Source organism: Magnolia sinica, chromosome 18 (genome assembly GCF_029962835.1).
Source record: "Magnolia sinica isolate HGM2019 chromosome 18, MsV1, whole genome shotgun sequence".
NCBI lineage: Eukaryota > Viridiplantae > Streptophyta > Magnoliopsida > Magnoliales > Magnoliaceae > Magnolia > Magnolia sinica.
Genome location: NC_080590.1, coordinates 5,708,548 through 5,730,045, shown reverse-complemented (window position 1 = coordinate 5,730,045; position 21,498 = coordinate 5,708,548). Strand labels below are relative to the sequence as shown.

Sequence of the window (21,498 nt, the reverse complement as noted above, 5' to 3'; positions counted from 1 at the left end):
TGCTAAGTTCGATGGTTCAACCCCGACAATTCCTGCCATATATTCTGGCGGAATGTTTTCGTGTAGGGATGGCAGTGGATCGGTCCGCTCGCTCGTCAGGGCCAAGTTAAATGGACCGTGGGTTGGGTTTGAGTTAGAAATGAGGCTGTATAAGTAAATGGGTCGGGCTCAGGTTGAATCGAACCAACGCATTCTTTTCAAATAGCTTTTAATGGGCTGGGTTAGATAAACCAACCCAAAGCTCGAACAAATGCACATAACGCATGACTGACTAATTAGACCAGGCTGGTGTAAGTTTAGTCCCATTTTAAATTCTTAAACCCAAGTGTACTGGTGCCAGATATGTCGGGTTGGGTCAGGTCAGGTTATGCTTGAGTTTGGGCTTGATGAACTTTTGAGTGGTTAGGGTCAAACCGTGTGGTGGTAAAGGGTGAGGGTTGAGCTCGAGCCACAATTCTTGGCCCGTTTATTAAACCAGTCAGGCACAGGCTAACCTCTAAGCCATTTTATATGATAGACCTCGGCGTGGATGCCCCACGAACAAAAAAGACTCCACCATATAAGACAATCCTAGCCGTTGGATTTTTTCCCCTTGCTCTGGTCCACCGATTGAAGACTGATATTTTTTCCCTAGCGAGGAATTTTTGGTGCATGGCCTAACCTTTTCATGGACCACTATATCAATATCAATGGCTTGGGCAGAGGGTCACTTGCACAAACCGAAAACCAGAAATGCTCCTGGACAAAATTCAGCCGCATCATCATATATTATCACCTCTCTCACATACACAACAAGATGCTTCCGCTACTATAAATGTGGATGAGAAATTCGTGGAACATCTGCCTGTGGGGTCGCCTTGGTGTATTTTCCCCATTGATTCTCCAGGTTGTTAGAAATGAGGCAGATCCAATCATCAGAAGGGCCACAGCATAGAACATACAAGTTTTAAACGTATTGCCCACTGACAATTATCATTGGGTCTTTGCCTCGATGAGGGCCCCCGTGTGAGGGGCAGATAGCACACTTGTCAGAGATCGGGCTATTCATTGAATAAGGTATACCGTGAGGGGATAGAACACAGATCCAGGAGAGCGGTGAGCGTCACAGGTCTAGGTCATCTATCAGACAGGGTGCACTGAATATACACCAAAGACCAAATATAACATTGGTCCATTGATCAGGCAAGTCGAACTCGTATATAAAAATGGATTGGACACCTATAGAGAGTACAACCGTCCAAATTCAACTTACATTTGATGGCATACTAGATGAGTGTACCATCTTAATTTTTGGCATTTCGCGTGTTCATAAAACACGCCACAGGCCTGTTTGTATGCAACCCCATAAGTATGGTTTTTTTTTTTTTTTTTTTATAAACTTTATTTATTTATTTTTAAATAATAATAATAATACTTATGACAGCAAATAAATTGCTTTTTAAATAAAAATTAGTTTGATAACAAAAATAACTGAATAGCTTAAATTACTTATATAGCTGAAGCTTTCTTTTTTTTTTGCCTTTTAAACTTTTATTTATTTTACTTCTCTCTTTCTCATCTCTCCCCATGATGGACCGTTCAGATCAAAGGCAGCCTTGCATGACGAATAGTTCACATTGAAGGTGGGCCTGATGGATAGCCCACAAAATGTTGGCGCCACATGACAGATGACCAACATCAAAGTAGACCCACATAATGGACGATCCATATCAAAAGTCAGCCCTAGAGATGAATGGCCCACATCCAAAGCAGCACCCATATGATGGATGACCCACTTTCAAGGCGGGTTCCACACAATGGGCAGCCTACATCAAAAAGCAGGCTCCACATGATGGGCAGTGGATATTGAAGGTATGCCTTGGATGATGGATGACCACATCAATGTAGGTCCCACATAATGGATGGATCACATCAAAAGTAAACCCTAACAATGAATGACTCCCATCTGAGGTGCACCCTACATGATGAACAACCCACTTCAAAAGTAGTCCCAAACAATGAATGGTCCACATCAAAGGTGGGCTCCACATGATGAACTGTGGACATTGAAGGTGGCCTGTGCCTAATTGATAGCCCACATCGAAGCAAGCCTTACAAGGTGATGACCCATATTGAAGGCAAGCCCCACAATGGATGGTTCGCATTAGTGGACATTAAAGGTGGACCATATATATATATATATATATATATATATATATATATATATATATATATATATATGGAAAAGGTACTATGTGCTCGACCTCACAAATCCGTCCCATGAGGTTGAGCTATGTGGGCCCCACTGTGATGAGTTTCGAACATCTACCCCATCAGTCAGATGCACCATTCCATCGTGGGACTAGATCTCAAAAATCAAGTCAATTTGTGTGAGCCACACCACATACAGAAGTGGGGAGGGGCCGTGCACCATTAAAACATTCATAATCATTTTTTGGGCCGACCAAGATGTGGTTTGCAAATCCAGCCCATCCATTATGTGTGTCCCACTTGGATGAGGGTTCAGACCAAGTGTCAGCAGCATTGAAAACTCAGGTGGGCCCCACCAAGTGCTTTTATATGTTTTAACGGTGTCTTCACATGTTTTTAGATGGTATGGCCCACCTGAGTTCCGTATACGTCTGATTTTTGGGATATCCCATAATTTAGAGGGGAGCCATCAAATGCAGTGTTGATGGTCGACATGCAACACGGTGGGGCCCACACAACTCGACCTCACGGGAGCTTGAGGTCTATATATATATATATATATCGGGATTAGTCTATATAATGTGAAAACAACGCTATGACCTCAACCTTAAGCTATGTTGGTCATATTTTTAAGGTTAGGCGGCTGAACAATAAGTGTATTGGTATACCCGAGTTGGTTCAATTATGTTCGAGTTGACCTATGGATTTTCTATTATCATTATTATTATTATTATTATTTTTTGAAGGATATTACAAGCTGGGGATTTTGAAGACCAATAACCACAATTAGTTTAATATTAGGGCTGCAACTTCGGTTTCAGGTTGAGCAAATTCGGATTAGGTTAAGTCAAGTTGGGTAATTCCAGTTGGGTTAGGGTTTGGGTTGGGTGCCTTTCTGGATGGGTCGGGTCCAGTTGCAGGTTGACCCTCAACCCCGACCCAACCCACCAGAGTTGCAACCCTACTGTTTCATTATAATTACATTTTAGAAGGGTCACTGTCAAGTATCTACACCCAACATGCAGATGGAAACCATAAGCAGTGAGAATTAAGCCCACAGCTCCACCCCAAGGAGGGGGAGACATAACTGACTCGACGACCAGCCCAGTCTCATCCAGCTCATCTTTTGAGAATGGGCATAGTATGATTTTGTAGTATTTAATTCCCACGGAGGGAAATGGATGCATGCAAACAATCAGGGTGGGGGAAATTAGCAGATCCCTTTCAAAATGGCTTGGTAACATTTTCAAAGACAGAGACGGAGAGAAAACAGAATGACAAATAACGAAGTTAAAACCACTCCATACCATCTGCCCTGCCTATTGAAAATGCAAAGGTAAAAAAGATCTTTTTATTAGACATAATTGTTCAGAAGATAAAATTCAGTCTCCCACAGCTTCCGCATAACACGAGTAATAAAGAACAAAAACAAAGGAAAACCTCCCAATAGTTATGTTTCAGAGAAAAAGTACAGACATACCAATATACAGAAAAAGGTGAAGCCAAACAGCTCTCCCTAAGTTAATTCGAGGACTGAACAGGCTTTGCGGAGCCAATAGATAAAGAAAATGCACTAATTTGCAAACCAATCAAATATTACAAATGTTCCCATTCCAGAGCACTAGAATACAAAGGCAGGACAAGAAGGCTATCTTCACAGGAATTCCGAGGTTGAAAAACTTACGTGAAGTTATTCAGCAGATGGTGGTCCAGACAATGTAAAGTTTAAGAGGAAGCCAAACAGAATACCAATGAGTCCAACAAAGGCAGCAAAAGTCAAGGAGAAGCCCTCGTCACTTCTGCGGCCCCTACGTCTCTTCAGCATCTCCTGAATCATTATCCCACGAAAGTATCACAAGAAATTCCAACGATGGGAAAAAAAAATCATCCATAACGTTGTTCAAGGGAGATCTTAAAAGACAGTGTGATGCTGGTGACTCTCTATGTAATGTGAAATTGGGCACAAAGCCATGTACCCATAGCTTATGCACCCATTTCACATGTAATACATTTTTTTTTTTGGCCGTGTCCAATATGTGGGCTGGGGGTGATAGTGTACAGTGTACAACTAAATCATCCACACAATATGGAAAGATGAAGCTGACGCTGCCCCAAATACCTAGGAAAAAGGACAGGATAATTATGTTGATGATGATACATTCAGTGGAATGATCACAGTCAGATCATCGTTTGATGGTAATGGTACAGAGGGGTTATGGATGGGTTTAGTGCCGGCTTATCATTTTATAAAAAGCTGTCTCCAATGCCATCCCAAGTGTCCATCCAAGTTAGATGACCACTGACAGATGCAGTAGATTAAGGTCCCTCAAAAATTCACAATGTCATTCTTGTCGTTTTCTTTTTTCTTTTTCTTTTTCTTTTTTTTTTTTGTTTTCAGTATGTCATAGCTATAGGAGACGGAAAATAGGGTGCCAGCATGAAACATACGCTGCATAAAAGCTCTATGCAGTTCCCTCATGGGGCACACAATGAACATGAGGTGATTGGAACTGGTGATCCAGCAGACTATAACGTGGACTGGTTATAGGCCAAAAATCACAGTGATCGGACAACTCTGACCAATCCAATTTCCTTCGCAGGGACACTAATTGGATGCTCAGTCCAATCCCCTTGATATTTGCCATATAGCCCATCTGTGAGATGGCCCACCAGCACAACAGCTCCGATCACTACATGTTTGCCACATGCACCATGGGAAGGGTGTTGTGTAGAAGTTTTATGTGTAGAGAGAGAGAGAGAGAGAGAGAGAGAGAGAGAGAGGCGTCTGATTATCCAATTTCCTATTTAATGCAAAGTAAATGAGCCACCATTATCATTTCCAAGTGTTTGTTTAATCAACAATTATGGGTCGTAAATTGAGAGTCAAATGCGCAAAGGAATTGGGTAAAATTGTAATCGTTACATTTTCACATTATAAAACTACAATTTTTACAGTGAGTGATGTCAGCACACAATTACAAGAGTAAGTAATCATTGCCCATTTACAGCCATTTACCATTGTAATTGGAAAACCAAACAGGCCCTAAAAAGACATTAACAAATTCAGACAAAAAACAAAAGTTCCAAAAAACAGAGAATGAAATGTTCAGGTTTTAATACAAATTCGACTAAAAACATGAAGTCAGAAAAACAGCTATATATGCACATCTATGCGTGCTATATTGTATATAAATATGAACAAAATACAAAACTTCAATTGAAATGGATAGAATTTCTATATGTATGATAAGGAACATAAGAGATAAATAGCAGGTTAGTCATTCTTTGACTCTCTTAAATCATTTCTTTTTTAATAGATCCCCATATACAATCAGAAAAGTAAATATGACTTTAGTACCAGATTTGATATCTTCAAATGATCAGATTGCTTCCAGCTCATTAGACAAGCTGGTAGAGAGATATTGCCACTAGGGGAATGACTAGGCGTTGAGCCAACTTGTTCTCCTCACCATCTATGCCTTGGAAGTAGGAAACTTGAGGGTACCCCATACATACATATGTGATGTGATGTGATGTGCGCGTGTGTTTGGGGGGGGGGGGTTTCATGGGGAGGTTAGAAACACCACCAAACCTTCAAAAAGGCAGACAGGGTGACCTATTGTTGATCCAAACTGTTCATCAATTCATCCAACTAGGAGCAAGCTGTGGTGAAAAAAATCAAGCCAGCCGAGGATCCTAAGCTTCCGATCAATAGCAGATTGACCGGAGAAACAAAATAGGTGCAAACATCATGTTGAAAAATCTAGTAGATAGATCCCACTTTTGTATTTCTTATGATTCTAAAGTAACACTTTGACTTGATGATTCTAACCATGTGATTTGTGGCTTGTAAACAATGGATGGTTTTGGTTTAGGATCACCCAATCAGTGTGGTTCTTGCACCATGGCTTGCTCCTGATTGTACGAATGAATGAATGGTTTAGATTGATGATAGGACATGTCGTGTGTCATTTAAAAGGTTTGGGGTATGGGGATGTTGGCAAAACCTGACACACACACACACACACATATCTACATGTGTGTGTAGCAGATTACTACTCAAAACAAATGAAGATAAAATATCATGTGATCCTACCAGTTCCTGTTGCAATTGCTGAGTTTGTTTACGAGCAGAATCCCTTTCCTCTTTGAGACGCTGCAATGCTTGGAACTAAACATGAACAAACAAATCTACATAAATGCACAAGACAATCCAAATACAAAGCATGGCGTGAAACAACACAAAATGCTATAGAGACATTTGGAAGGCTACAAATAATCTTGGAGAATATATATTAAATAAATAAATAAATAAATAAAGAGGCAAAAGTGTGCATGGTAAGAATCCTTTGGTGAAGAATCATAAATCATGTGCCGTAAATAATTACAAGACAAACACAAAGGACCTTCGTTGAGCAGCAACTTGAAATGCTCATGCAGTATAACCCTTCTCTGTTTCATCCCGTGAAGGCCTTTAATTCCTTCACGGGATACAGACTTCTACACTTCTAGAAAGAAATTAAACCTTCAATAATGCATTTAATTCCTCACAGAAAAAAAAAAAAAACAAAAAAACAAAAAAAAAACACAGATAATCGGACAAGAATGGCATGAAAGTGCTATTGGAACAGTAGACAATTTTCAGTACATGTGTTGAGCCAATTATTTATAAGAAAGATTTTGATACTCCGGCAGAGTGTGATGGTTCATACTCATGTGCTCAAGAATCGTACACGTGGAATATCTGTATCTCATATTAAAATGCAGGGAAATAATGCTTCCACCACAGATCACTGCATATTCCATGATTAGTCAAAGAAATTGTACATGACTCACACAACTTGGGTTCAGTTTCAACAATTTAACCTACACCTACAAAGGTTGAATCCAATTTTTAATAAGTTGTTGCGGACTTGTGAGTTTTTCCTGTCATTTGAATAAGAAGTCAAGCAACTATGACTAATGCATCAAAGCCATCACCCATTGGCCATTATTCAGTAATTGTGGGTAAAAATAAAAATAAAAATAAAAATAAAAATCAATGGTGCAGTTTTGACCAAGGTATACAATAATGGTAATGGTGACCGTAATGGGCAGCCTTATGGTCGTTACAATAGGGGCTCTAACAGCCATTACAGCCCCATAATGGCTGTTATGGCACTATAATTTTTTTTTACCCTTTTCTCAACATTGTTATGGACCTGAAATTTCTAGGGAAGAAACTGTAAAGGCCCCATATCGGACTGTTAGAGTCCCATATCAGACCATTATGCCCCCGTATCCACCCATTACAAGCCTGTAACAGCTATTGGGCCCATTACGGCATTACAGGCCATTTTAATCAGAACGGGTGTTACAGTCTATAATGCAAAATGAATCTAACCGTTACTGTTATGTAATGGCCATTACATAACCATTTTTTAATACCATGGTTTTGACAGGCTTCATAAATTTCCATAGCATAGAGAACCTATGCATTGACAATTGGCATAGAAAATTGCACTATAATCAACAGAATGAAATAAAGGCAAGATGTTAACTCCATGCAAAAGCAAAGGAAAACAGAAGAAACCATCACTCACATCTTCAACGCTTGAGCAGAAGTCCATCTGGCAAACGGAAAAAAATAATAATAATAATAAGCCCTTGAAAATGTTATCCCAAGCACACCAAAAGAAAGACCAGAGATTTAGACACACTGATGAAAGAAGATCTTACCGAAACTACATCAGAGTTATGCCTTGTGCTGCTCCTTGATATTGATGAACTAAGTAATGATTCTGATTCTGAATTCCCATGACCAGAACCGGAAGGGGTAGTATAAACAACCTTCAGCTTGCGCTCCTCTATTACTTTTCCATCATCTTTATTGAACTGTACGAAATAAACATAATCACCACCAGATTTTAAAAAAAAAAACCAAAAAACAAGGGACAGAAGGAAAGAAAGAAAACAGAAGAATTTATTAGGACATTATTCTCAGACTAGTAGAATCTTACTGCATCTTGGGGGATCTCATCAATGTCCGTAGTTGGAGGCACTTTTGTACTCTGCAGGAGAAATTTATCTCTGCATTGCATATCGGGGGGATACTCTCTTTGTGCTTGGAGGGTGACTTGAGATCAGAGTCATCAAACAGAAATCAAATTCAAAAACAATGCCAATAAGCGGACAGCAAGTTTAATAGAAACATGATACAACAAAACAAAAGAAGCACCTGTCACAACACATGAGTCCCATGGTTGTATGATGCCAGTGTTGGGTCTCACAAAGTACTTCTTGGGTGATGTGGTTTTGACCTAGTCAAGCAAAAAACAACCAAGTCTGACACAAATTAATCTATATTCTACAATAGCCTCACAATGACATTGTCAAGAGAAATGTAACCAGCAGTTCAAGAAAAGTACCTTAAAGGCTACATGATGTTCGGTTTTGTTCACAACTTTGAGATCGCAATAGCATTGCTTCTCAAGCTCAACTGGCCATAGGAATGCCATTGACCATAAGTTCGAATTCCACAAGTCTTTAGAAAGAAAATTTGCGAAACAAGAAAACATACAAACACAATAGCTATGGAGCAAGGGTAATAATACAGTGCTTGACAGCAACTGAACATGAACATGTGATGTGGACAGCAACCAATGGTGACTTGCACTGAGAAATCTACTATATACACAAAATACCAGTTGTAACCAGAGTCAAGATCAGAAATACAATTCAAAAAGACTTGTTTTTTTTTTTTTTTTCATCTCTTCTATTTTGGTATCAGAGCAGGTTCTTCTACTTCCTCGTCATAATACAAGTAAAATCGGGTTAATCCTTTTTGTTCTTGATTCAGGTGTGTAAAACACTTGTTTTCTATCCTTATGTTTATCTTGTTTGTTTATATCCTTACACTTGTCTTCTTCCTCTTCTTGCCCCTGGCTTCTTCAAGTCCTTTGCTCCTTCCTATTACTAATATTTCACAATTTGTTTCGCTGAAACTAGATGGCTCCAACGATCTTTTTTGGCAGGATCAGTTGGAGATAGTTCGAGTCCATGATAATAAGCACTGATCTCATCAGTCAAATAGATGGGACAATATCTTGGCCCCCAAAGAATATAATTTTGATGAGACATTGGCAAATTCGAAATACAGTGAATGGCATAAGTTAGATCACTTCGTCAAGGCTTGCATCAAAACAACCTTTTCTTTTAACACACACACCCTCACACCCACATACACCACTCACACCCACACACGCCACAATGGGCACTCGAACCCATGACCTTAGTGTTAAAACTCTTGTGAGTCTACCACTAAACCATGAGTAAGTACCTAACATCAAAGCAACCTTAGTTGAATCTCTCTCAGCTCAAATACTTGGCCTCACTTCTGCAAATGAGGCATGGGATGCTCTTGAGGAGCTATTCCAATAACAATCTATGGCTCATATAACCTATCTCAAAACTGAAGTGCAAAAAAGGAGTGTTAACTACTACAAACTACCTGCAGCATATTGAATCCCCAGCAGATTCTCTTGCTGTTATTAATGAAAAAAGTCGAAGATTCTAACTTGGTTTGCTACACCTTGAATGGACTTGGACCAGAATATGGTCCATTCATTACCATGATTGAGAACCGCATTCCACCTATCACTTTTGATGAATTACATGCTAGCCTTTTTAACTCATGAGCAAAGCCTTAGCCATGGTATGGAACCTCGGCTTCACCCATTGTTGATCATAATGCACAAAAAGCATTATACACTGCCAACCCTTCTCGTGATCGCCTCAAAGGTTTAACAACAATAATCGTGGTGACTCCTCTAATCGTATCTATAGTTCGATCAAACTAACTATAATGACCCAGGGTCTTGAAAGCTTTCATGTACAGGCATACATGTACACTTGCATTAATTCAAGCATACATGCGTACACCCACCCTTTCATCTACGCATTCGTACATGCACGCATCCATCAATCAGTGCAAGGTGTGACCATTATTAGGTGTGATAGATCTTTTTATTTTAATCATTGATTTGTGTAATTATTAATTATATGATTTGTGTATATATCTATGTGTATGTACACATTCACTCTCACCACTCACAAGACCACCCATTAAATCATAAACTAGCCCAATCTAACCATTGAACATACACTAAAGCTACCCTATCATGATCCATGACCCGTGTATCAAACCACCCAATTAGGACCTTATATTTACATTGAAAATCTGACCAAATAAGATTCCCTACTTGTACACCAAATTGGCCCATTCTAAACTATCCAATCTCGAGTTAAATCGACTCATAGCAAACCTGCGAAGTTTGAGATCAATCCACCTTCATTTGACCTATGATTTTCACCATAGACTTGCATCATTAACAACCGTTGAACCCATGATTTAGATCAGCTATTTGAGTTGTGTAATGACATGCCCAAACCGTCCAAAACAATCCAACCGAGAAGGTGGAACAACCCCTCGATTCTTACCCTTAACCAACATGTACAAATTCTTCAACTCTATCATCGAATTTAGGCCACTCATTCATCGATCTTCATATATGCTCGTATAATTACTTATTCATCAAACTGACCATAGAGATATCTAATTAACCGTAGAGATATCCACTCGTATAATTGTGGTGACTCCTCTAATCACATCTATAGTTCAATTAAACTAACTCTGGCCAAAACTTCATTAGCCTTTTGTTCCTTCTTTTGGTGGTCAACGGTTCTTCATTCCTCGACCTATGGTGGAACTAACTCTCAAGGTCGACATCAGTTAAATGCCAAATTTGTCATAAAAAAGGCCATTCGGCCAGCAAATGTTATTTGTGATATGCAGCCAGTCATAACAACAATATGACTACTCTAACTCAAGCCTTTGCCTGTTGGCACAAGAACCCGCAGTCTTCCCAACCAAGATCTTCTATTCCCGTCAATCGTCCATGGGTACCTGACTCTGGTGCAACATCGCACGTGACCTTTAATCCTGCAATGCTACAGCGGTCTACTAATTACTTTGGCTCAGATAAGATCTTTGTTAGAGATGATAAGTGACTCCACATTTGATATTGGTTCAACCACAATTCCTACATCTATATCCAACTGATCTCTTATGAATGTTTTGGTGGTGCCAAATATTACATAAAATTTATTATCTACTTCCAAATTGACACTTGATAATAATTGCTCGGTGGAATTTTTTCCATGGCATTTTTTTGTTAAGGATCTACAAAGTGGAATGACAGGTCCACCCAAGGGTGATATTTATGCTTTAACAAAACGACAAGACTCTTACAATGAGTAGAGATGTGGCTTTTCTCAGAGAACAAGCACTAGCACATGTGGCACTAACGTCTAGGACATCCATCATCTCATGTTCTACATCAGAATCAACATGGTGAGATATTAGAATTTTCACATTTTTTACGTGTCAATGAGGTTTGTGAATCTTGACAATTAGCGGAAAGTAAGAAACCTCCATTTAGTTCTTCAATTAGATAGTCTATTTCATCTTTGGAGCTTACACATTGTGCTTTGTGGGGACCAGCCCTAATTGCCTGTGTTAGTGATTTTCATTCTTATATATATTTGTTAATGAGTATAATAGTCGCCACACTTGGAAATATCATTTACACAGGAAATCTGATGTATTATCTTGTTTTCAACAATTTAAGTTGATGACCAAGAATTTATTTTCTACTACTATCACGTACTTTCAAAGTGATGGAGCACTCGAGTTAACATGTAGGTGATTTAAGCAATTTTTAGATAAGTGTGGAGTTGTTTCTAGAGTCTCTTGCCCTCATGCTCCAAAGTATAAAACTAAGGTATTCCAAATCAGTAACAGTAGCCGTAACGGTCACCACCGTTACCAATACGGGTATCGGTCATAACGGCCGATATGAGAGTATAACAACCATTACGAACCCTATAACAGTTCAAAAAAAAATTGCCCAAAAAATTCTGAAAAATCTAGAATGATGTAAATATTACCAATATGTATTCTTTCTTCTTCTTCTTTTTTCAACATGTTTGTGGCAGCGTAATGGTCCACTCTTTGGCGAGAGTTTTTATTGGGTTATTTGGTGAATTTATGAACTTGATTATGTGTCTATAATATTTACACATCATAATCAAGTATTAGAACGAGAAATCAGGAAAAAAAAATGCATATGTACCACTTTTTTATTTTTTGAAAAATTGGCTCTCGGAGCTTCTATTCACTCGAGTTCCTTCAATCTACTATTTTAATCCTAAAAATTATAGTATGAGTGGTTGAAATCTGTTGTAGAATGATGTAAGAAAGCTTTTGAAATGAGAAAAGTAAAAAATAAAGAAAAAAATGGATTTACATAGAAAAAAGAAGTGGCTATTTTTTTACCATTACGGGGTTAACTGCCATTGTCTTGTAACGGTCGTTATGACTCCTGTCATGGTCGATACGATCGCAAAAAAAAACCCAAATGCCCCGTTTCAGCCCCATATCGCGTAATGGTCACGGCCGTTACCTATATGTATCAGCCTTTACGACCATATTGTAACGGATACAGAAAACCTTGTGTAGAACAGGGTGAAACACAAACACATAATAGAAATGGCATTGTCATTACTCTTCCAAGCTCACATGTGAAAATATTGGCTATAAGCTTTTCTAACTGTTGTATATCTTATTAATTGTCTACCTATGCCAATTTTGCAGGGTTGCTCTCCTCATAAGGCTCTGCTTGGATCATCTCCTGATTACTCTTTACTTAAGAGTATTTAGCCGCTAGTGTATCCCCTATTTGTACTCCTATCAGAAGGATAAGGCAAGTCTGAAATTTATTTCATGTGTCTTCATGGGTTACAGTCTCTATCATAAAGGATATCGCTATCTCGATCATCAGACCGGCCACATATATATTTCTCATCATGTCACTTTTAACAAGACATACTTTCCTTTTGCAGATACAACCTCTACCTTCACTGACTCTACTACTTTATCATCCACTGTGCTTCTACCCATTTCGGCTTCCTCACATAATATTGGGCCACCACTTCAGCAATCTAGTTTGGTCGGACAAGATAAATCTTTGGTCCCTTCATCTATAAAAAATGTCTCAATTGATGATGCTCCTTTAACAATCTCAACTCCATCTTCTCAATCCTCAGTTCTAGCTCTGCTTTCTTCTAGTCATCATCACATGGTTACACAAAATAAGATAGCACACGTAATCTCAAAGTTCCATTTACTTTACTTTGTCATCCTCTTCTAGCAGTGTTTATAGTAATTGCCTCATCTTCACCTTTTGAACCTACTACTTACAAGGCGGCTGCTAGAGACCCTAATTGGGTCGATGCAAAGAATGATGAATATGGTGCTTTGCAACGCAATAATACATGGTCCTTTGTACCCTATCATCCTGCTATGAATGTAATCAGTTGCAAAGGGGTCTACAAAATTACGCATCACAGTGACAGTTCCGTAGAGAGGTGTAAAGCACGTCTGGTCGCTGAGGGGTTTAATCAACAAACTAGTGTTGATTTTACTGACAGGTTTTGCCCTGTTATGAAGCCCGCAAAATATACAGATAGTTCTTTCTATGGCAGTGTCTCGTAACTGGTCTATCCGCCAACTTGATGTTAAGAATACTTTCTTCCATGATATACTCAATGAGAAAGTCTATATGCAACAACCTCCTCAATTTAAGAGTCAAATGCATCCTACACGTCTGTCAACTCCACAAAGCATTTTATAGACTTCACTAGGTGACTCAAGCATGGTTCCAGAAGTTTAGTCCATTTCTCTTTCATGTCGGATTTCATCAGTCTTGCTGACTCATCAATATTTTCTTCACACTCTGAAGCTGGTGTGCTCGTTCCGCTGTTATATGCTAATGTCATTATCTTGACGGACGAGAGTTCGTCTTTATAGACATATTTTATTACTCAACCTGGATCTGAGTTTTCTATGACTGACCTTGGTGAACTGAATTATTTCTCAAGTATTGAGGCCACTTGCTGCGGACATGGTCTCACTGAAACCAAGTATATGCTCGATTTACTAGAATGAGCTAAAATGACTAGTTGTAAACCTTGTGACACTCCAGTGGCTTCAGGATCCAAGATGCCTTTAAATGCTGGTCTCCCTTTCGCTAACCAACGTGAGTATCGTCGTCTTATTGGCTTCACTTTAGGATTTAACTCTGATGCATCCAGACTTGTCATACTTGTTTAACCAAGTTATTCAATTCATGCATGCCCCTAGGACTGAACATCTACATGCAATTAAGCGTATACTTTGCTACCTTAAAGGCACTCTTGGCTCGAGCATTGTTATTCGTCCCAATAAGCTCTCTCTCATGGCTACGTATTTAGATGTTGATTGGACTGGATGTCCAAATACCCATTGTTGTACTACTAATTTATGTACTTATTTAGGCCCTAATTTTCCATCTTGGGACTCTAAGAAACAACCTATAGTCTCACGCTCCAATGCTGAAGCAGAATACAAGGCTCTCGATGTTACCATCTCTGAGATGCTATAGTTATCTTACTTCAAGATCTTCATGTTCCTCTTCAGTTGCCTTTCATTCTACACTGTGACAACATTAGGGGTCGTTTGGCACCATGGATTTGAGGGGGTTTGCAGGGATTTGAGGGGATTTCAAATCCCCTGGTATGTTTAGCACCATAAAGTAATTGGGGGTTTTAAATCCCCTCAAAGAGGGGGTTTCAAATCCAAGTTGAAAGCATGGATTATATCTAAAATCCTTCCAAGAGTTGCATGTGTAACATGTGTGTCACTAGGCTATTAATCTATTGGGCACGTGGCCCACTAATGATATCCCAAAACAATCAGATTATTAATTGCATCACTATAATTACTTTAATACGATGATCTGCGCTGTCCAAACATTGTCCCTGTAAATCAATGGTTAAAAATAGTTGGTTAGTCACTTGGATGTGATCTTGCATTTGTGGTCCATCCGAGACTTGGAATTTCATCATTTTTGGGCAAAGTATATATTTCAACAAGCTTATTAAAACCATTGTGTTAAACATTACATACGTACACTATTTAGAGATATTAAAGTTGATTTAATAATTAAATTCAAACCCTTGTAAATATACTACGCATAGCTACTTTTGGGTTACAGGGGATTCTAAATTCAGGGTGCCAAACACAACAAGAGGATTTCAAATCCAGGGGGTTTCAAATCCAGGGGGTTTCAAATCCACACTCCCAAACAGGCCCTTGCCACTATATGGCCAAAAATCCTGTTTTTCATTCCCATACCAAACACATAGAAGTGGACTGTCATTTTGTACAGGATCTTATCACGAATAGGATGCTTCGAGTTCAATTTGTTCGCTCCAAGCCTCCAATTCACAACTGGCAGATATTTTCCCCAAAGGCTTATCTAGTCCCAGCTTACTGAATCCAAACTGATATTTGTACCACCTTCAGTTTGCAAGGGAGTAATACAGTAACTGACAACAAGTGAACGTGGGACGTGGTCAACAACTTAACATGGAAAGTGGATAGTAACTGAAAGCAACTGAAGATGGAATGTGGACAACAACTGAACATGGGACATGGACAGCAAATAATGATGACTTGTATAGAGAAATCTACTATATATATGAAATACCCAATTGTAACTACTGTTAAGTTCAGAAATACATTTCAAAAAGACTTCTTTTCATCTCTTCTATGTGATACTAGTATGATTTAAAGCTTCTTGCTACCTGCCTCCTGATATTCCTCTCTCTCTCTCTCTCTCTCTGTTTTCCATGCGTACATGTGTGTTCAAAAGGCTAAAATGACATGAAAATGGGTCTTTCAATTTTACAAGCTTGACTCGGTCAAGTAAACAAATATTTTGTTGATTTATTAAAACTAGGGGTGTATAGCACGTGCAACGCATGTGAGGAGAGAAAAACAGAGAGACTGAGGAAAAGGGTGTGGCTACACACATTGGGGGCTATACACAAAGATATAAAGAGAGAAGGGTTTCGACGGTGGGCAACTCATGCCCATTTTTTCCAGTTCTGTGGCCCACTAAAGATTTAGATCTACCTTATTTTTGGGCTGGCAATTGGCATATTAACATGAGCAGGCTCAATAAATGTACAGTGTGGATGTTACATAGTCATCACAATGGGCCCCAGAACGCATTTGTTGCATGGTCCCTTCATACCACAATTACATTAAGCATGGGCTAAACACAAAGAGGAAGAAAAGTGGGAGCAGCCTACTCTCATCAATGAAATGAAACAATAAAATAAGAAATACTCCTCGTTGAAGGGCCAGCCACATTCAAAAACTACTTGTTAATGGCCCTCCAGAGTTGATGAGGGATTTATCAAACATAATAACATCCTGCACATCTATAGATGCTTAAATTTCATCATAAAACATAATTTTAGTCTGAAGTAACGTTGGCACATATGGGCCTCACATAGAATTCAAATTCTCAACAAAGCCCTGAAAAAAGGAACTCATGCCAGTGACTCCTAGAACAGATGTGTCAATGTGGTCCATTGTGAGAGATCCGAGCCACTCATCAGGAGGATGTCATCATCTATATGCTCTTGCCCCAAAATCAGGCCAAGCTACACATCGTATGGCCAATTCATGGGCAACTAAAAGGAATGGACAATAAAATAAAAAATAAAAAATAAAAAATCAACCGATGGTCCAATAACAACATAAACGTGTGGCCCAACAGATAATCGGACCTGCCTCATTTTTTTCAACAGAGCATCTAAACAGGGTGGGCCATCTAGTGAGCAGCTCGGATCTTGTACACGTGCCAAATAGGCATACGGCTTCGCCAGTGCACTGGATCATGAGCCCACGAGATTGCTACTGCTTGCTTTTCTACTCTTAATAAGAGAATGATTATTCATAACAAGCTCAAGCATCGATTTCCTAATTAATCAACAGAATAATCCTCATAATCGAAACAGGAAATTCAGCTAAATCAAAATCCAAGAACAAAACCAACGCTTACATTGGAATTTGAGCTCCTCCGGATCAACGGAGATCAACTGGCCACTACCCATCGCTGTTGCCACCAGATCGATCTCGAAAATTAATCAAAACCTAAACCCTTCCAAACTTGCGATCGAGAAAAACCTAGATCGAGATCCGCAGCCGGAGGAAGAATACGGAAGCAGGAAAAAGAGAAATATAACGGGTATTCAGGCACGAAAAGCGGACGCGTGTGGCAGAAGAAGCGCGACTAATATACGCTCCAACGGACGGAGAATATCGGATTGCTCGGTCAGAATCCGCAAAGAAATTCCGTCGGATTCGGATTCGGATTGAGTAACCATATGAATGGGAAGAATCAGAGGTTTGGATCGTTCGGCTCTTAAAAAAAACGGAAATCTAGGGTTTCTGGAAGAAGATCGTTTGAGATGTTCCTTATCTTGCGCACACACTGTTTATCCTACGCACTCCCTTACTCTCTGTTTACCTCCTTTGGCCGGAATGTCCGGAAATGAATGACAGCCAGAGGACGTGTTCAACTTGAGGAATACTAGTTCCAGATGCACTACATTCAAGCGCCGAAAGAATCGCACAACACGTATCTATTTAGAACATCGTGTAGGATCAGGAACGTTAATAAGGTGGGACATGTGTGGAAATTTCTATGTCCGAAAATTATGGTTGATCAATTTGATAAGTAGGCCACATGTGTGGAAATGATAACCAACGCTCTATAATCAACGTACATGTTTTGCTTAACTGCACCTGATCTTTTGTAGACCCTCAAACATGAAAAATCTCGCTAACATCCGGGATCCTATGCACAAGTGCCACGTGGGACAAGTGGTGCGTTTCTGTTCGGCGCTTGAAGATGAGGAGTCCGTGACAAGCATACGTCATTCAGTAGTTTGACCAAGGAGGATCGGAGGCGGTCTATTTGCGGGGTGCGGATTGGATAGCAAGATGAGTCCGGATCCTCTGTTACCTGGTCAACAGAGATTTCCTGATACCCTAATTCTCATTGGTCCAAGTCACCACTCACTAAAAAAATAAAAATAAATAAAAAAAGGCTTCGGACGCCAAACCATTAGGGTAACAGGAGGATCGGAGGCGGTCTATTTGCGGGGTGCGGATTGGATACTGACGAGGTCAGTAGCTAAATCGCTACTGAAGTGACGTCTACAAGCTCTGTGGACCCATCAAGATGCATGTGTTGTATCCATGCCGCCCAACCATTTTCAGAGATCGTTTTATGGCATTACAAAGGGAATTAAATAGATATAAATTTAAAGTGGACCCACCACAAAAAACCGCTGGAGCAGTCACACCCACCGTTGGAACATTTACAGGGCCCAACGTAATGTATTTTTGAGATCTAACCTATTTATAAGTAAAGATAGAGAAATATGAAGTGAAAACAAAATTATCAACTTGATTGGAAATTACTGTAGCCCCTAAAAAGTTTTGAACGGTGGATGCCACTTTCCCCATGATTGAAAACAAAGGAGCACATTAGATAAAAATGAGATACATCCGCGACTCAATTGGAACTCGTAGTGAGGATTGAACGCCCACCATTATAGACTTCTTGAGGACAGAAGCTGTGGATTAAGTTAACGTTTGTTGTTTTTCCATTCATCCAAGCACGCGTGAGCTTACGAGCAGTTTAGAAGTGACATCCACCGTTCTGTATTGTAGTACACTTGAGCCTTAGATCTGCCACATTTTTGGGCTGATAATCGAAAAATTATCCAGAAAAATGGATTAACGGCGTGGATAAATTACATACATCACGGTGGGCCTCACAAAGCCCCGGCGTAGGCCAATATTCGTACAGACGGGGCACGCAGTCCGATATCAAGTGGAACTGCCCACGTGTACCCCCCTCTCTACTTGCTGACTTGCGAAGTGGAGCGCAGGTGCAATGCTCCCGTACATTCGCAGTCAGGCCACGTCGTGTACATGAAGAGGAGGCTTTTGCTCACAATAACCCTGTGGAATGACGTGGTCGCTGCTTTAGTTTCTTATTTTCAAACTCAAGCTTTTGGCACCTTTTCATCTTTCGAAGGTAAGATTGTCCGTACGTCTCGGCTGAACGTGATGTATCTGTACATCCAAGCCGTCTATTCTTTTTCTCAAATTATTTTAAGGCATCAGTAGAAAAATTAAGCAAATCCAACGCTCAATTGGACCACACCAAATAATAAGCTTGGTTGCTTTAAAATGCACCAAGCATTAAATGTCAGTTGCATTAAATGCAAGAGTTATGGGTTGTGTGGTCCAGTTGATCGTTAGATCTGCCTATTTTTGTTTCTACGCCTTAAAATAATTCGAGAAAAGGGATAAAGGGTTTGGATGTACATGTACATCAGGGTGAGCCCGCCCACAGAACTGTCCCTTTGGAGTTAGGGACCCGCGGGAGTAGTACGCAATCGTGTCTGTCTCGGCTGTTCCTCGGATAAAGCAGCCTATTTTAGAGGAGAAATGTTTTTGGCAAAAAAAAAGGATGAGACCTATTAAAAATAAAGATTTGGCTACCCTTAGTTATTTGATCTGTTTATTTTAATAGCACAATTATTGAAGGATTTTTTTTATTTTTTCAATTTTCTATTTGAATTTCTTTATGTTCCATAATTATATTAATGTTGCGCGTTAATTCAAAATTATTTCTTCTCGTATGATTTATTTATGATGAGTTTTACCTTCAAACTTACGTCGATGACATGAATTAAAAATCTCTTACATTTGAACGGGTTAGATTTGCTTCACAACAACTTAGTGGGCCCACATAATATATGGATGGGTTCAAAACGTAGAGTCATTGCTGCATTAGGGTCATTTAGTCATTTCCTTCTTACTTAGTTTTTCTCAGAAGATATTTTTTTATTGCTTCATTCTTTCTTCGTTCTTCATTCTTTATTTCATCATTGGTTTTCTTTATAGTTATTTTTCTTTGAGTATTAATAGGGAAAATTTGTAAAAGAGAGGATGGTATAGCAGTTCTCTTTATAATTTTTTTTTTTTTTTTTTTTTATATTAACCGTGTGAGTTTGTGAAATGAAGGAGTTGTGAAAGAATGTTGTAATTAATGATTTTTTGTAATTGAATAATATGATAACTGATTAATTTTGTGATCGAATAATGTTGTAATTGATGAATGTGATGAGTATGATGAGTGCTGGAAATGATAAATGTTGTAATGGATGAGTAATATAAGTATATTGTAAGAGATGCATGTTGTATGGTGGATTACCAGTATTTACTGTGGATCGCCGATATTCAGTGTGGATTGAAGATACTCATTGTGCATTATCGATAATCACTATGGATCACCGATATGCACTTTGTATCACCAATATTTTCACTTGGATCGTCAATATTCACCGTGAATTGTCTATTTTCATCCATTTTGTTTTATTTAACACCATACTCTCTTATTGTTCGCATTATAATTCATTATGGATCCTTGGCATTCACGGTGGATAACTGACATTCACTGTGGACTATTGACATTAACTACGAACCGCTGATATTTACTATGAACCACAGATATTCATTGTGGATTACTGATATTTACTTTGGGCCGCTGCTATTAACATTGGGCTGTTAATGTTCACTATGGACTGCTGATATTAATAGTGGATCGTTAATATTCGCTGTATACCGCTAATATTAAGAGTGAATCACTAATATTTACTGTGGACCGCAAATAATCACGAGAATACCCATAATACCTCGTTACATGTCCAAATTAAGTGATCTCATGCTCTTTGGAAAGATAATTTGATGAAATTTAATGTGACTTTAAAATCATCTCATTTGAACACCATTTTGATTGCCTAAAAGTAGGCCTAAAATTCATCGTTTATTTTGGATTATAGATAATCAGTGTAGGTCACCGATCCCATAAAAATGACCATAAGTACCTCGTTACATATCTGATTTGGGTGATCTTATGCTTATTAGAAATATAATTTGATTAACTTTCAAATAACTTTGGAATCATTTCATTCGAGCATAATTTGATTGCCTAAAAGTGGGCCAAAAATTCACCATTCACTGTATACTACATATAATTATTATGAGTTATCGATCCCACGAAAATGGCCATAACTCTCTCGTCACATTCCGATTTGGAAGATATTATACTTGTTGAAAAGATAATTTGATGAACTTTTAAATGCCTTTGGAATCATCTCATTTGGACACAATCTGACTACTCAAAAAAAATTTCAAGATTTATCATTCATTACAGACTGCAGATAATCACTATGGGTCATCAATCCCGCGAAATTGATCACAACTCCCTCGTTACATGTTCAATTTAGGTGATC

General features: G+C 39.0%; 1 protein-coding gene across 1 annotated transcript; it reads right to left on the bottom strand.

Moving 5' to 3' along the window:
• Positions 1-3,512: 3,512 nt before the first annotated feature.
• Positions 3,513-17,674, bottom strand: LOC131232700 (vesicle-associated protein 2-1). Its single transcript, XM_058229123.1, has 8 exons — positions 17,184-17,674; positions 8,598-8,668; positions 8,408-8,489; positions 8,190-8,305; positions 7,909-8,064; positions 7,773-7,799; positions 6,287-6,361; positions 3,513-4,018 (listed from the first exon to the last, which is right to left on the bottom strand). Exons 1-8 carry the CDS (start codon positions 17,233-17,235, stop codon positions 3,881-3,883), a joined length of 717 nt encoding a protein of 238 aa, XP_058085106.1. The 5' UTR covers positions 17,236-17,674; the 3' UTR covers positions 3,513-3,880.
• Positions 17,675-21,498: the final 3,824 nt, after the last annotated feature.

Excerpts from the sequence above, each read along its gene's own strand:
- LOC131232700 (XM_058229123.1), bottom strand. The coding sequence starts at position 17,235 with ATGGGTAGTGGCCAGTTGATCTCCGTTGATCCGGAGGAGCTCAAATTC. Across the intron at positions 8,065-8,189 it reads ATGAGATCCCCCAAGATGCA|TTCAATAAAGATGATGGAAA; the intron begins GTAAGATTCTAC and ends TATTTCGTACAG. Across the intron at positions 6,362-7,772 it reads TCTGCTCAAGCGTTGAAGAT|TTCCAAGCATTGCAGCGTCT; the intron begins GTGAGTGATGGT and ends GTTCATGTTTAG.